This window comes from Eleutherodactylus coqui, chromosome 1, assembly GCF_035609145.1.
Source record: "Eleutherodactylus coqui strain aEleCoq1 chromosome 1, aEleCoq1.hap1, whole genome shotgun sequence".
In the NCBI taxonomy this organism is placed as follows: Eukaryota; Metazoa; Chordata; class Amphibia; order Anura; family Eleutherodactylidae; genus Eleutherodactylus; species Eleutherodactylus coqui.
In genome coordinates this window covers 229,303,479-229,320,869 of record NC_089837.1, presented here as the reverse complement: position 1 = coordinate 229,320,869, position 17,391 = coordinate 229,303,479, and the positions used below count along the sequence as shown (strand labels likewise).

At 43.3% G+C, this 17,391-nt stretch overlaps 1 protein-coding gene across 1 annotated transcript in view; it reads left to right on the top strand.

Moving 5' to 3' along the window:
• Positions 1-17,391, top strand: part of LOC136631897 (mannosyl-oligosaccharide 1,2-alpha-mannosidase IA-like) — a 199,009-nt gene that overhangs the window by 52,242 nt on the left and 129,376 nt on the right. Inside the window, exon 2 of the mRNA XM_066606378.1 lies at positions 10,869-10,965. Coding sequence (XP_066462475.1) covers positions 10,869-10,965 — 97 coding nt within the window. The remainder of the gene's footprint in view (positions 1-10,868; positions 10,966-17,391) is intronic.

Below are 17,391 nucleotides of genomic sequence, written 5' to 3'. Positions count from 1 at the left end.
TTTCCGCATTGCACATGAAAGGGAAAATGCCAGTATTGTGTACCCCTCACTTAGGCCCTTCAATTGGAAAAATGCAGTATACATTTCAGTAAGGCCCCCTGTCCACGGGCTTTGTGAAGTCCCTCGGCGAATCTCAGCCGTGGGAGCCGCCGCTGAATCTCCGCTGGTCAGCCGTATCTCATAGGCTGGCCGCGGAGAATCGGGGAACTTTGCAGCATGCTGCGAATTGCCCGCCGCAAGCAGAGAATCGCAATGATTCTCCGTTCGTGGACAGGAGCCGGCGCTTTCCATAGCAATGCTATGGAAAGCGTTGGCCGGCGTAATTCGCCAGGGGTTTACCGCCGGCGAATACATGTCCGTGGACAGGGTACCTAAGTACTCCAGACATAAGTCACAGTGGGGCAGATTTACTAATCCGGTCTAACTTCTTAGTACATAGTGCTCGTTGAGCGCTGTGTACTAGGGGAAGACGAAATCTTTAGGGTCCAGTATTAAAAGAACTTGCTTGGGTTTGGGAGCCTGTGACCAGTCCGTAAGGATCCCTCAGGTGATGGCAATGGACTAGAGAGGATTGTTTTCCATGCTCCATAAAAAGCAACTCCAAAGAAACGCAATTCCTGGATTAAAGGAGTACCCCTTTATCAAACACCAACATCACTGTTGCAGATTTACAGAGATTTTTCTGCAAAACTGCTTAAAAATCCATATTCTAGACATCTGGAACGCTCTTGTGTAAGCTCAGTGTGCGTGAAAGCTCCATTATAAACCTTATTACAGGCAAACCATATTGATGGAATTCGTGAAATCTGATAAATATATATATTTTTTTCCTGTTCTTTCAGCTATATGAACACCACTTATCTTTTTTTCATGTTATTTTGACAAATCTGTGCTCAGTAAGTTGATAAAGTACATGTAAGGCTTCACAGATTAATAGTCTTTGTTTCTGTTGCCTGGATACATGTAAATTGCAGCATATTCTGTACTTCAGCTGATGGAAGAATGCACAGAAAGTTTTCTAATGTCAAGTTTGAAGTCTCCAGCAGTATCTGTACCAAAGAGCCTCCTACAGGTCAGCAGCTTCCTCTGCCAACACTGTAGTTCATAAGGATAAAGGGAGTAAAACTGCCTGTAGGTTACAAGCGCACAACTGTGGCCTGAGACAAAAGGAGGAGAGGATTACCAGCTGTCTCTTGTCAAGGTTTCTCCAATCCACCACTATGGGATTCTGTTTTCAGCCTTCTGAGATGGCCACAGCAATTTTCTTGCAGCCTAATGGACGTTGCAATAGTCTGATTTGCTAGTGCTGATCACATGAGCAGTGCTGGCCAATCCAAGAGCAGGTATAGTATGTTTTGTAGTCCAACACACGCACAGTGTAAGGCTTAGGTAGTCTGAACATTGCATTGGCCATCTTGAACAACTGAAAATGGGACTAAGAACCTGCAGATCAGAGAGGAATCTGCACAGAAGACCAGCAGCAAGTAATAGAACTTCTTCTGGTCCCAAAACACATCCTCCTCTCCAAACTGGATGGTCGCTTTAAAAGCACAAGAAGACTCTTCAGGGCTGTGACCTTCAAGGGATTTCTAATCTTAAACCCACCCTTTAGGGCTCCTTCACACTGGCAGTCGTGATATCGTTGCGGCAAAATCACAACTTTTTTTTCCCCCCCGTGATTTTTGAGCGTCAACGCTGCTTTCTCACAAAAACATCACTGCTGCTTGCAATTTTCTTGTGCGATATTGCCACAACTGTTTACATTAAAAAGTCCTATTGACTTTCACGCTAAACGCATCGCACAAAAATAGCCAGTTTATGCTTTGTGATGCGATAAAAGGAGGCTCCAGAGGAAAACATTGGGGATGGGATATGCAGAAAGGACGGACATGCTGGGGTTTTTAATTTTTTTCCCCCCTCGCATGAGTGAAAACATCGCAAATGTGAAGGAAACCATTGAAGATCAGTGGTTTCATAATTTTGCATTTTCACTCACTCTTTCATCGCACGATTTTATCGCTAGTGTGAGCGTGCCCTCATAGTTATAGAACAATGATAAAATAATGTATTACAAAGTTTTCTAAAAGGGTACAGTTTCGCCATTCCGTACCCTGGTATATTCCTGCTGGTAAATCCCATCAGCTTGCGTTGACCTCATGTACACTAAATCTCAAGCAGTTTGAAGCCCATTGTATAGCTCCCATATTGCCATTGGTGGTCCAGCCTTTCGGTCCACTGTACCCCACGCACCAATATTCTTCCCAGACGCTACTGCACTTATACTCAGGGCGCTCTGATATATAGGGGACCGCAGTGATTGACACAACCTTACGCTTCCTTATCCATCAGTCTGCTGGGTGGGTGTACCACACTTAGATATTGTTAAACAGGAAAAAATGGTATTTGGGGCTGGATTGAATGGGCATTAGATCGGTAGGGTGCAGGAGACGCTTACAGAGATGGCCGAGAAAAAGGAGCATGGACGATGTAATGAGTACCTTTGGTGCTGCTGCCTTTTTTATTTTTGTGTTCCTGCTGGGGTGGGGAGTGAATGCTTTAGTAGACTAGCTTCAGCCTGATAGTATCGTCTATCCCTCATCCTAACTATAGTTACCACTAGTATACTAAATAGGGTTAGCTTTCCCTTTCTACCACCTACTATTGGTTTCTGGTGAATCTATCGCAGATAGTGGATATGCATCTATTTTAGAGGTTAATAATGTGTCAGGTCTATGATAGGACATATCAGCAGTATTCTTTCTCTGCTGTTTAATATCGGTTCCTGATGAAACTATCGTAGATAGTGGAAACACATCCTTATCAGGTCAATCCTCACTTTTGAGACCTTGTTTCAAAATACGGAGGATTGTCAACGATATCTGACCCATTTATTCCTATGGGACCACAGAACTCCATCTGATACTACTTTACCCATTTGTTATATGGGATTATAGGAACATTTTGGTTAAGAATTGGGCTGACGATATACGTTTACCCAGACTCAGAATAGATGTGTCTGAGTTCTGACAATATCTATAGCCCATTTTGCATATAGGGGAGATCCAATTATTTTTCTCCACTTTTTCTCTCCTCGGCCCTCTAACTATTTCTTGGGGGCACGGGAAAGAACCATTCTTTTATCTTTTCTTATGTGTGCCTTCTGTAGGACCTGTTAATCAAGTCCTTTTTAACGAATAACTAATAAAGGTTACATTTTAGAGTCTATCCAAATCCTCAGTGAAAAAAAGGTGGCCGCTGTAAACTAACTGCACACCGTATTCATGAAAAGCAATAGGAATAATCAGAATGGTGTGATAAGATAAGTGGTGAGTCAGTAGCTACATCCAACTTCCACCTTTATTCAGAAACCTTTCTATAACTTGTGAATTTTTCGAAGGTTCCTTGAACCATATATTACCTGGTGATCAGTGGGAGTCCTTTACCATGCTGAAATTCTGAATAAGTGACAGCTTTCACAATCTGTTTTTCCCTGGCTTTTACAGCCTTGTTTGTAATGTGAATTTTATTATATTTTTTTATATTTAAATTATTCCTTTTTTTGCCAGTAGCTTATTTTTTTAATGATTTTCTCTAATAACAACAAAAGGGAGCTACAGGGACCACGTTGGCTCCTTTCTCTGTAGCTAAATAAGAACTTGACAAAGAACACTAAGTAACCCCCTTACAGATGCCCCGCTGATCAGTATAAAACAAGTTTCCTTAATTCTGTCACATGGCTTGTTTCCATTTTTTACTCACACAGTTAAGCAGCCCACAGCTTCCGCCGGACGCAGTTATAATTAGCAAATGTCTTTGTTTTTAATTGCCTTTTAGAACTGAAATATGAGTGTTTTACTGAAAAACTTTCTATCTTTACAATAATATTTTTAAGCAATTTATATGGGAACACAGGTTTATACACGTATTCAGCCTTTCCATTCAGGGACAAGCTTTTTTTTTTTTTGTAAAGAGCGCCTTAAGACGTCCTTAAGTTGTCGTCTTCTTCTGTCAGTTAAATGCTGTTCGGTTTCTTACCTAGACCTCTGTATCTCGCACAGCGTTCCCAGAAATTTAACGAAGCCTTAAGACCCTTTTACACGCTATGATTATCACTAAAACGGACGAATGACTAAACGAACGGACAACATTTTTGCATAAAGTGAAACGCACAGGTAATGACTTGAAATCCTTTTTTTCCCCTCAGTAGCAGTTGTTTGCTCAGCTGGGCGTGTGTTTATGCGAGGGATTATCTGCCCTTCAGGATTCCATTGTCTTCTCCCAGCATGAATCGCATTCTGTATGCAAGGCAAACAAACACTTCCCCCTCCAGTCAGTAAGCCGCTCAAGACTGTGCAAATTCCATTCAAATGGAATATCTTATGTGCGGCCCGACAACGATTTTTATGCGGGCTAAAAAACCGTAGTAAACGACAAGTGAACGAATAGTACACGACTGCTCGTGTTTACAAGTAACGATTATCACTCCCTTTCGGCCATTTTACACACAACAATTAATGTTCAAAATGCCTTTTACATTTCAAATGCCTAAATCAATTGTCCATTAAAGAACAGCCAGTATTGAACCCTTTTTTAGAAGAAAGGTTGTTTTTTTTTTTTTTTTCTTCTCACAAATAAACATTTCACTTCTTTGCTATGAAGGGATTTGAACCAACTGTTGACACCAATAATGCATCTCGCACCTTCCTAGAAGAGGTAGACTCGAATGACAGTTGATGTAAACGTCATTTCCATTTCGCCTATTAAGTGTTAAATCAGGGCACCTAGAATTTGATTATAACTCAAAAAATGCAATACGCCGGCTTTACATTCTGAGAGGGTCACTATCGCTACCAAGGTTACTATGACACGTTAGAAGTTTTGTAATGTGTTTTTTTGTTTTTTGTTTTTTTTTTTAGTATTAGTTCACTCAAGTCCAGGGTGTGTGTTTTTGACAGTTTCTCTGCAATGTCAACCCTGTATAGCGCGTATGCTTGGAGAGCTCCTTGTGTACATAAGTGGTCCCATGAGACCAACCGAGTCCAAGGTCAGATTCGCCAGTACAGTACAGATGGGACAAATGTTCCCCTGATTTGTCATAGCACTGCACAAAGTTATCCTGGCCTATAAAAAAAAAAGTTCAACACAACAAAACCCATTGTAAAGTAATTCAAAGTGTAAATAAAGTGCCCTGATAGCACAGTACACCACGATATTACGGCATATGGAGTCAAGCTGAAGGCTCCTTAGGGCGAGACAATTCTCATTTGCGTGAGCAAACTCTTATGCAGATTGTTTTTGCAGATTCATCGTTCGATATTTTTCAGTCTTGCAATGTGAAATACTGATCAAGCGCTGTTTAACTCCATAATGACCACCCATATGTCTTGGGGCTGTTTATGGTCTTCTACATGAAGCTCAGGTCTAAAAGAAAAACAGAAACCCAGGGATCCCCGTTTAACCCTTTATACCCAGCTGTCAGTGCGACTGTAGCATGTAAAAGGCTGGCCAGAAAGGCGCTCTGTCACCCATTGGACGCCTACGATGTAATTGCAGGTTTTTAATGGGTTGCTATGACACCCGGAGGCTTGGATACAGCCTCTGGGTCTGCCAGCTACCGTAGCCTATGAGACTCTGCCTCTGATTGACCTCATAGGCTTACTAATGCACTGCTATACTGATGTGCACATAGTTTAAAAAATAAATATAAACAGCATGGAGAAAATGGTTAATATTGCTTCTCTTTCCTTACAAAAAACATTTTAAAATGCTACAATTTGTTAATGTTTTCAAAGTGGTACTCATCCCGCAAAAAAGAAAAACCCTTACACCGCACTTTTGACAAAAGAAGAAATGTTAGGTGTCTTTTGAATGCAGCGATAAACAAAAACAAAATATTTTTATTATGAAAAATTTGCAAGAAAAACTATATAAATTTGGTAATGACAGTGTACTGGCCTTCAGAATTAATATAACATATTTATACTGCACAGTGAACTCCGTTAAAATAAGACAGATTATCAGTCTTTGTTAATTTTTGTTTTTGGAAAAAAATGAATTAAAAAGCAATCAAAGTGTTAGGCTACCCAAAATTGGATAACTGAGGACTAGAGTTCATTCTGCAAAAAACAAGCCCCCTACCCCCCGCGAGCTACGTCGATGGAAAAATAAAAATGCTATGGCTCTTGGAATGCAGCAACTCAAAAACAAAACTGTAAACTTTTGAATTTTTCCGCCCGTAGAAGCTGCCATAGGTTTGCGCTAGAAAACGCAATCCTACGCAGACAGACGCGATTTGTCTGCGCGAAATCACACGCAGAATACAAAGCGCGGCATGCCCTATTTGTGCGGGGCTCGCAGAGCCACGCTTAGAAATGTCACTCCCCGGCCGATCAAAGAGCCGGAGCCACGGGAGCAGGTGAGTGCCGCGCTGGTCTCTGCAGGGGCTCGTGTCGGATTCAGTCTTTGAGTGTCGGCCTTTGAGTAGAATGTTATCACATTACTTATTTTGCACGCTGAGTGCTGTATAAATGAAATCCAGAAAACCAATAGCAAAATTTTCTTTATTCCCCCCCCCCCCCCCCCCCAAAAAAAATTTTTACTGTATGTTATATGTACTGAAAAATGATGCCATTAATAAATACAACTTGTACCGCATTAAACAAGCCCACATATGGCTATGTCGCCAGAAAAGGTTATGGCTCCTGGAATGTGACTATTAAAAATGAGTTGGTAATTAAGGGTTAAGCAGGCTTCATTACTAAGGGGTTAAACGGAACGGGAAGTGAATGCGCCAATGATTGAATACCTGCATAAAATAGATTAGCCAGAAGCAAAGGATTCTCGTTTGTCATTCAGTCATTGGCTCTCGCTTAGACATAACTATTATTCACTTTAACTCGTTTGTTTTGTTTTTTATTTGAATATCGTTCCATTTACAAGCAGCCTAATGAGTAATTCATCTGTATGTCACTAAAGAGGATCGCTGCCCCATTCAACTATATCCAATAAACGTAGACCGCATGATCAGACTACGCACTTAAGAGTTGATGGGCACTGGAAGCATTCAGCTGTTTTGTAAAGAAAACTTACTGAGCCCCTGTGCATGTTCTGAATGTTACAATTATCCTCTTGATGCAGGGCTGTAATGTAGTTACTGTGGGAAGGAATTAGATCAATTGCAAGACTGGAGGAGCGCCAACAACAATCATACCACATATTAGAAAGCCAATTTAACAAACGACACTTGAGACAGATGTTGGTAATCCTTATGATCATTTCACCTTTTATGGGCTGTGGGCAATGAGATCTGCTACTGTAAGAAGCACGAATTATTGGAAGCATTGGTCAAAAAAAATTAGTGAAGTTGCACAATGGGATCACAAATATTCCTTAAGACTATTCAAGAATGAAATCTTCTGAAGTGTGAAACTTAAATGGTATGAGAGAAAAAACTCCAATCTGTTAGTGTAGATGCAGAAAGGTCTTCTATCAAAACTATTGGGTAGTTTGTACAAAAACCCTTTTTCTTTTGCATCTACGGAGGTTAAAATACTGATAACTGGGATTTTATGCGGGCCAACACACAGGGAAAGTTGTTAAATTGTATGTGACATGGTAGAAACCTATGCCAACTGGTAATTTGGGGTACAGGCTGAACTAGATGGTCACTGTCTTCATTCGGCCCAACATACTAGGTTACTATTTATGCCAATATTTTCTGTCAATGTTGCACGTCTTTAGTAAACTTGGAACATTTTCATACTAGATTGACGTGATGTTCACTACGTGAATATAAATTGGGGTCATTAATGTTTGCGATGTTTCCCTGCACGGCACCGCGTTGCTATGCTTGACTGGGTAGAAAAATCGCAGCATGTCCTTTCTTTTTGAGATATTGCCCATTGTTTCCAATGGGGCCGGCGGCAGTATTGCTGGCCCCGTTGAAAACAATAGGAGAACCTCACGATCCCCTGCCACGGCTGTGACAGCCACATCGGGGGCTTCCTTCAGCCTTGAAGGGATGAGATGAGATGTTTCCATGTAAAAATTCCTCGCATTTAGGGATATACACGGCCTGATCTCGCCCTCGCCGGTGTGAAGGAGCTCTGAATCTCCCTAGACAACAGCGCTGCTAGACTTAACATTCATACATTGAGTGACCTGTAGGGCAAGGTCGCAGTTCCTAACTCAAATGCTATGATTTTACGGCGGTGGTGAGGATGTACCAAATCATTACACCAAAATCATCTGCCAAAGCGCACACAAAGGGGCAAAGTGTACTTTAAGAAAAAGCCTGTAGGATTTTTGATATTAGATTTACATACTGTCTCAATGGGAAATGTGTGATAAGTAGAGATGAGCGAGCGTACTCGGAAAAGCACTACTCGCTCGAGTAATTTGCTTTATCCGAGTATCGCTGTGCTCGGGTCTGAAGATTCGGGTGCCGCTGCGGCTGACAGGTGAGTCGCAGCGGGGAGCAGGGGGAGAGCGGGCGGGAGAGAGGGAGAGAAAGATCTTGCCTCCGTTCCTCCCCGCTCTCCCCTGCAGCTCCCCGCTCCGTGCCAGCACCCGAATCTTCAGGGACGAGCACAGCGATACTCGGATAAAGCAAATTACTCGAGCGAGTAGTGCTTTTCCGAGTACGCTCGCTTATCTCTAGTGATAAGGTTTTAAGAACGCATTTTTTTATTTTTTTTTGCCAACGTCTATATATCAGAATTGTAAACCAAGAGCTGAGATGTCTTCTAGTGGAATTTAAAGTGTCCATTCCCAAAATACAACCAGTAGCAGTTTGCGTTGGATTATTTCTAGCCCTTGTCCCTCGCATTAAAATGTTTGTTTCAGGGCGACCATTGTAAATTCAAATCATAACTTTGGAAAATTAGTAATTGGGTCTAAAATCTCCGAAATGTCACCTCCAAATATTGAAAAAAAATAGATTAAATTCTAATAAGCCGATTAACTAATACAGATAAACTTCAGTCAGTCCTTACAGTCATAAATGGCTTCTGAAGCTGTAACTTCCTATGTAGAGGATAGGAGCTTCTTCAGGGGTTTTCACTTACATACTTGCAGAAGGCAGGGGGAGTCTCCAGGGCCCTAACGGATTCGCCCTATAATTTACAGCAAAGACTGGCATAAATTACAGATCAAATCTGCCAGATTTGCAGCCCTGGTACAGGCTGGCCAAAGATATGTGGGACTCTTGATAAATTCGATGCATTACACTCTACTAAAAGGCCCATTTACATGCAAAGATAATGGCTCAAAAGATTTTGAGAGATTTGTTTTCCATAAACTGCTAATGGACACAAATGTCCAATAGCAGTTTCTAACCTTCATTTGCATGTACATGAGCCTCCAGGACCTATATGCAGAGAATAGCAGGTGGTTTGTTCTCTGCATTCAGCTCCTCTGTTCTGGTGTCAGGCTGCGAGCTGAATGCAATGTAATCAGCGCTCCCATGGAAAACATAGCACCATAGACACACAAACACAGCATGCAGACAGTTATCTTCTCTTCAGCTGAATGACGGATTTTATGCTCGCCTAAAACTCATTGTACACATGATTATCGCTCAAATGATGGCTTCCGAGTGAATTTTGAGTGATAATCATTGTGTGTTAATGCGCCTATAGACTAGTGTATAAAATGTCAGTCTAAATGCAAATTTCCTCCATTATCTTGAAGATATTTTCAAACCTGAGGGACCACCTTATATTTCTAAAATTGTTTAAGGGCTCCTGTTCATAGGTGATGGTGCATTGCGTTACTTGCGGCGATAATCTGGCCGCCAGTAATGCAGTGCACGCTTTCCATAGCGTGCACTGACAGTTCTCTCACGGGCGCTGGAGTATTGCTAGCGATATTCCACCTAACTCAACTATGAACATAAGGCCTTAAATGTACATAAATCATTGCTTTAACAGAATTCTTAGGCTCGGATCACACGGGACAAATCTTGCGGGATGACCGCACTGAAAAAAACGTGGGCTGTCTGCCAGATAAGCGCAGCTCCAAAACCCGCTGCCTTTAGCTGTGGGTTTTGGAGCGGTTTTGCCACCTGCATGTCAACTGCGGCCTTCTCTCCCCCATAGAGAGGAGAGAGGCCTTACGGAAATGAAAAAAGACGTTGAATTGACATGCTGCGTCTTTATTTTCCGCGCCGCATGTCCGTTGCTACACGACTTGGCCGCAGCGTGTGGAGGAGATTTTTGCAAAATCTCGTCCACCTTGCTGGCTAATCCTGTGATTAGGAGCCTTGGGTGGAATTTGTGTGGACTTTCCACATAGAAATTCCGCCCCGTGCGAACCCAGGCTAAAGGTAATCACGTAGACTTCTCTGGAGCCATACTGTACCCATGCATGCCTTTTGATTTTACTACACTCTGTATAGTGACAGGATAATGACCTCTGTATTAAGACTGATCCAGCGCTATATCGCAATACTGGTGTCCTATATTCAAGTAACTGTAGCATTATTGAATAGAAATGCATGGGTGCACTACATGATGCTATGGAGCATGAGACCCTGGGGGCCCTGTAACACGGATTTAAATTTGTGTTGTGGCTCCTGTAAGAGAGAGGAAAACCTAGTTGCAAAGTTGAATTGTATGGCATGTGAGGAGCAGAAATCTGCTTTCCTCGTCCCTCGAAGCCCTATGGGACTGCTGCTATGACCGTAGTAAGGAAAGCATACTCCTTAAGCTTCTTGTCGACTATGTTAAAAGTTGCGGTCATTGTTCTTCATTATTGCTTAGCCTGGGATTCTGCAGGATAATGAATCTGTACTGAGTCTTGTTTAACAATGTCCTAAAATAAAATTTATTCTAGATTTCTTAACCTCATTTAGCTTTTTCCCAATACAGATGATGAAACATTCCTGGGATAATTATAAGCGATATGCATGGGGATTAAATGAACTGAAACCTATTCAAAAACAAGGGCACTCAAGTAATTTATTTGGTAAGTAAATTCCACTTTATGAAGTCAAATGCAATAGCTGCAGAATACCAGTGGTGAATGTAAAGGGGCTATCTGGGGATTTAAATTCCTTAACGGCACCTGCTGAGTCATACCAGCCACTTCGGCTGTGTTCCAACAAGGTGACCTGGTATTGCAGACCTCTGATGTTGGTGAGATCTTGTGTGAAGGACACGCTGTCAGCTGATGATGATGATGATTAAGAAGCTCCTCTATCACCGCTGATACAGTGATAGAGGGGCTTGGTGGTGCTTAGGAACTATCAGCCATCCCTTACCTAAGACATGAGACACCCGACAAAGTCGCGTTGCATTGCACACTTCTGAACGCACCTTGAAGTGGCTGGCCCAACTGAGCAGGTGCTGGTAAGGAATTTAAATCCCCGGATAGCCACTTTTTAAAGATGCGCATAGGCATAAAAAGTTGTTAAAAGGATTCAGAATTTTTGTTCAATGTTTACTGAATAGTGTTTGAATTATATTTGTAAGGCTTGGTTCACTTTTGACTGTCAGTTGTTTTTGTATTTTTTTTTTATTTATTTTTTTTACAACAGCATAGTGTGGTTTGTTTCAAATAAAAAATACCTTAAAATGTAAGGGACCCATTGCAAGTCACAAGTCAGTGGATGCGTGTGAAAGCAGATTCATCACTCTAAACAAGAAAAGGGAATTGATGGGAAACTATTAGAATCTGCCGACGACACAAAGCTAGGTGGGATAGCTAACACTAGGGAAGAGAGCAATCAAAAGGATCTAGACAAGCTTGAACAGTGGGCGGCAACTAACTGAATGGTATTTAACAAGGAGAAATGCAAAGTCCTACATCTGGGCAAGAAAAATGATAAAAGCACGTACAGAATGGGTGGAATAGGGCTAAGCAGCAGCACATGTGCAAAAGACTTGGGTATACTAATAGATCATAGACTGAACATGAGTCAACAATGTGATGCAGCAGCCAATAAGGCAAACACAATTCTGGGATGTATTAAGAGAAGCATAGAGTCTAGATCACATGCGGTAATTATCCCCCTCTACTCTTCCTTAGTCAGAACTCATCTGGAATACGGTGTCCAGTTCTGGGCATCCCACTTTTAAAAAGCTATAGGCAAACTGGAGCAAGGTCAGAGAAGTTACCAATATGGTGAGCGGTCTGCAAATCATGTCCCAAGAGGAACAGTTAAAGGATCTGGGAAAGTTGTAGCTTGCAAAAAAGGCTGAGAGGATACTTTAATAGCGGTCTACAAATATTTGAAGGGTTGTCACCACGCAGAGGGATCAGCCCTCTTCCCATTTGCACAAGGAAAGACTAGAAGCAATGGGATGAAACTGAAAGGGAGGAGATACAGACTAGATATTAGAAAAACCATTCTGACAGTGAGGGTGATCACTGTGTGGAACAGGTTTTTATGGGAGATGGCGAGTTCCCCTACAATTGAAGTGTTCAAACAAAGGCTGGACAAATATCTATCTGGGATGATTTAGTGAATCCTGCACTGAGCAGGGGGTTGGGCCGGATGACCCTGAAGGTCCCTTCCAACTCTACTATTCTATGAAAAAGGTTTTGATTTTATATAGCTCTTATCTGTAGCGCCTCTCCTCTAAGGTCTCATGCCCACGGCCGGGTCGGATTCGGACTGAGAGATTCACGCAGCGGGATGCGACCCGTGCCTCGGCAGTGAACTCCCGCTTACCTGTCCGGCGTCTTCCCGCTCTATGTTCTAGCCGGCCCAGAGCTGGCACGTCAGCGGTGAAGTTTCTGTGCGGGCCTCAAAATAGGATGCAGTTAAAACGTGGCTTTCGGCGTAGGATTACATAAACTAATCTCGCCGCAGAATTTCCATTCGTGGGCATTGGGCCTAAGTGAGCGTGCAAGCTGAGTAATTGTGCGGCTGTCTTATGACTGTACTGTGTTCTACGTGTATTGTCATAAGTGTGTGATTTGGTGTTTAGTGACTGAAGTTGGAGACCTTCGAAGAGCCACCTATATATTACTGCTTATTTGGAATAGTTAGATTAAAAAAATATATACATCTGTACGTTCCCAATTTAGAATGTGCTCCATGATTGACAATGCTGTCCAGTGTACATCTTGTGCCATGTATGCAGTCCTTGAACAGCCGTTTGAGGGTGCATACTGCTGAATGAGACGTGCATGTTGCACATTTGGAAGCCCAGATTCTGGATCTAAGTGAGCAGCTTGCAACACTGAGATCCATTGGCAACATGGAAGGGAGTTTGCTGCTCACTGTGCAAACGCTTGTTGGGGAAGATGTGGGGGTGGATGGTTGTATGAAAGAGCAGGATGAGCAGGCAGCTAGCTGGGTTACAAAAGGGGTAGAGGGAAGAGATCCAGGGAGGCTATTACTGAACTGGCACACCCCAACAAGTTGGCAAAGTTGGCAGGTGAGGGAAATGCGATAACCGGTTTAGCACTGCTGCAGCACAACATGGCCTCTGACCACCAGTGGGATGTCTGCTCCAGTAAAAAGGGGAATAGGAGCATAGGTCTTGGTAATGGGAGACTCAATTAGGGGAACAGACAGAGCAATCTGCCTCAAAGACGGGATTGTTGAAGGTGTGTTGTTTTCCTGGGCTTTAGTTTGTCAGCCCAATCCACGGTGTCTGAGTACTGGGAGGGTTGGTGAGGATCCACCGGTCATGGTACGCATTGGCGTCAATAACCAAGTTAGAGGTAGATGGAAGGTCCTTTTCTAAAAACGTTTTCAGGGAATTGGGATGTAAGCTTAGGGCAAGGTCCTCCAAAGTATTTTCTGAAATACTACCTGTACCACATGCCTCACCGGAAAGGCAGCGGGAGATTAGTGAGTGGCTCCAGAGTTGGTGTAGGAAGGAGGAGTTTGGCTTCCTGGAGAACTGGCCTGGCTTTGCTGTCTGAGATGCAGTTCATCCCTGAGGCTGCATTCCCACGGACGTATATCAGCTCGGTTTTCACGCCGAGCCGATATACGTTGTCCTGGTGTGCAGGGGGGGGGGGGGGAGGATGGAAGAGCCAGGAGCAGGAACTGAGCTCCCGCCCCCTCTGCACTATTTGCAATGGGGAGAGGCGGGACAGGGGTGTGGCTAATTTGCGGAACTTAGCCCCGCCCCGTACCGCCTCCTCTCATTGCAAATAGTGCAGAGGGGCGGAAAGGAGGCAGAGAGGGGGCGGGAGCTCAGTTCCTGCTTCTGGCTCTTTCATCCTCCACCCCCCCCCCCCCACCCCCCTGCAGAGAGAGACAACTTATATCAGCTCGGCGTGAAAACCGAGCCGATATACGTTCGTGTGAATGCACCCTAGGGAAGAACCTGCAAAACAATGGGGAGGGTGCAGTTGTGCTGTGGAAGAAGATGGCTAGAAGGTTAGAGGAGTGTTTAAACTAGGGACTGGGGGGGGAGGGCAGTCACAGAGACTGGAGGGGAAGACTGTGTAGACTGTGACCTGGGAATAAGTAAAGGAAATAGGGGTGGGGCAGTGGGAGGGTTTAGTACAGTTAGAATTGGCAGAATAGTTAATAAGGATACACTTAAAATAACCTAAACCATCTAAACTGTATGGTAACTTATGCTAGAAGTCTGACGAATAAAGTAGACGAACTAGAAATAGTAATGTCTGAGTGAAATACATAGTATAGCGGGAGTAACAGACACCTGATTGGAGAAAAGCTGTGAGTGGGCGGTGAACTTACAAGGTTAGTCTGACAGGGGTTTGCCTTTATGTAAAATCCTGTTTAAAGCCCACATTACGAAAAGATATATTGGAGGGAGATGTACAAGTGGAGTGTCTATATGGGTGGAAATACACGGAGGGAAAAACAAAATACTTATAGGGGTTTTCTATAGACTATTAAATATAAGTTACTGAAAATCCTATTATTGAAGCAAACGGATGAAGCAGCAAATCACAAAAAGTAATTATTGGTGACTTAAACTATCCAGATATAAACTGGGAAGCCGAAACTTGCAGATCTAATAAAGGTAACAAGTTTCTGTCAATTACTAAACTTGTACAGGACCAGATTAGGGGAGCTTCCATTTTTGACTTAATATCAACCAGCAGACCTGACAGAATAACAGAGGTTAAGGGCTCATGTCCATGGGGAAAATCAGATCCGCTGCAGATTCTACATGTAGAATCTGCAGCGGGTCCCTCCTGCCCCGCGGACATGAGCGCCGAAAATAGAAATTTAAAAGCATTTACCTATCCGTAGCGGGCGGCGAAGCTCTGCTCTTCCTCACGGCCGGATCTTCATTTTCGGCCGGCGGATGAATTCCTGACGCCGGCGGCACGTCGTCGACGTGCCGCGCGCATGCGCCGGGCACATCCGCCGAGCCGAAGCAAGGGAGATGCGGCCGTGAGGAAGAGCAGAGCTTCGCGGCCCGCTGCGGGTGAGTAAATGCTTTAAATTCCTATTTTAGGTCTCCCGCGGATCCGGACGGCTTCCATAGGCTTCAATAGAAGCCCGCGGGAGCCGTCCCCGCGGGAGACCCGCATGAAAATGGAGCATGGTCCAGATTTTTTCATGCTCCATTTTTTTTAAATCACTTTTATTGACGATCCGCGGGTATTTATCTACCCGCGGGTGGTCAATGCATCCCTATGGGGTGCGGATCCGCGCGCGGGAGATCCGCTGCGGATTTTAAATCTCATTTTGCCTGTGGACATGAGCCCTAAGACTGTGGGGTACCTGGGAAATGGTGACCATAATACAATAAATTTCAACTTTTCTTTCGAGAGTTTTATAGGGGAGCTAAGAAAATGCTAAACTTTAGGATGGTTACTTTCAGTCAACTCAGATGCCATTAACCTTGACTGGGGCATTCTCCTCAAAAATAAGAGTACAGAAAAATGGGAAGTGTTTTAAAACATATTACTTACTGTGAGAGGAACATACCTTATAGGAATAAAAGAGTACTTGTGGGTTATCTGTCACCACTTTTTTTTTCTATGCATATACACTACCGTTCAAAAGTTTGGGGTCACCCAAACAATTTTGTGTTTTCCATGAAAAGTCACACTTATTCACCACCATGCGTTGTGAAATGAATAGAAAATAGAGTCAAGACATTGACAAGGTTAGAAATAATGATTTGTATTTGAAATAACATTGTTTTTACATCAAACTTTGCTTTCGTCAAAGAATCCTCCTTTTGCAGCAATTACAGCATTGCACACCTTTGACATTCTAGCTGTTAATTTGTTGAGGTAAGCTTGAGAAATTGCACCCCACGCTTCTAGAAGCATCTCCCACAAGTTGGATTGGTTGGATGGGCACTTCTGGCGTACCATACGGTCAAGCTGCTCCCACAACAGCTCAATGGGGTTCAGATCTGGTGACTGCGCTGGCCACTCCATTACCGATAGAATACCAGCTGCCTGCTTCTGCTGTAAATAGTTCTTGCACAATTTGGAGGTGTGTTTAGGGTCATTGTCCTGTTGTAGGATGAAATTGGTTCCAATCAAGCGCTGTCCACTGGGTATGGCATGGCGTTGCAAAATGGAGTGATAGCCTTCCTTATTCAGAATCCCTTTTACCCTGTACAAATCTCCCACCTTACCAGCACCAAAGCAACCCCAGACCATCACATTACCTCCACCATGCTTAACAGATGGCGTCAGGCATTCTTCCAGCATCTTTTCATTTGTTCTGCGTCTCACAAACGTTCTTCTTTGTGATCCAAACACCTCAAACTTGGATTCATCCGTCCACAACACTTTTTTCCAGTCTTCCTCTGTCCAATGTCTGTGTTCTTTTGCCCATCTTAATCTTTTTCTTTTATTGGCCAGTCTCAGATATGGCTTTTTCTTTGCCACTCTGCCCTGAAGCCCAAAATCCTGCAGCCGCCTCTTCACTGTAGATGTTGACACTGGTGTTTTGCGGGTACTATTTAATGAAGATGCCAGTTGGGTACCTGTGAGGCGTCTGTTTCTCAAACTAGAGACTCTAATGTGCTTATCTTCTTGCTTAGTTGTGCAACGCGGCCTCCCACTTCTTTTTCTACTCTGGTTAGAGCCTGTTTGTGCTGTCCTCTGAAGGGAGTAGTACACACCGTTGTAGGAATTCTTCAATTTCTTAGCAATTTCTCGCATGGAATAGCCTTCATTTCTAAGAACAAGAATAGACTGTCGAGTTTCAGATGAAAGTTCTCTTTTTCTGGCCATTTTGAGCGTTTAATTGACCCCACAAATGTGATGCTCCAGAAACTCAATCTGCTCACAGGAAGGTCAGTTTTGTAGCTTCTGTAACGAGCTAGACTGTTTTCAGATGTGTGAACATGATTGCACAAGGGGTTTCTAATCATCAATTAGCCTTCTGAGCCAATGAGCAAACACATTGTACCATTAGAACACTGGAGTGATAGTTGCTGGAAATGGGCCTCTATACACCTTTGTAGATATTGCACAAAAAAC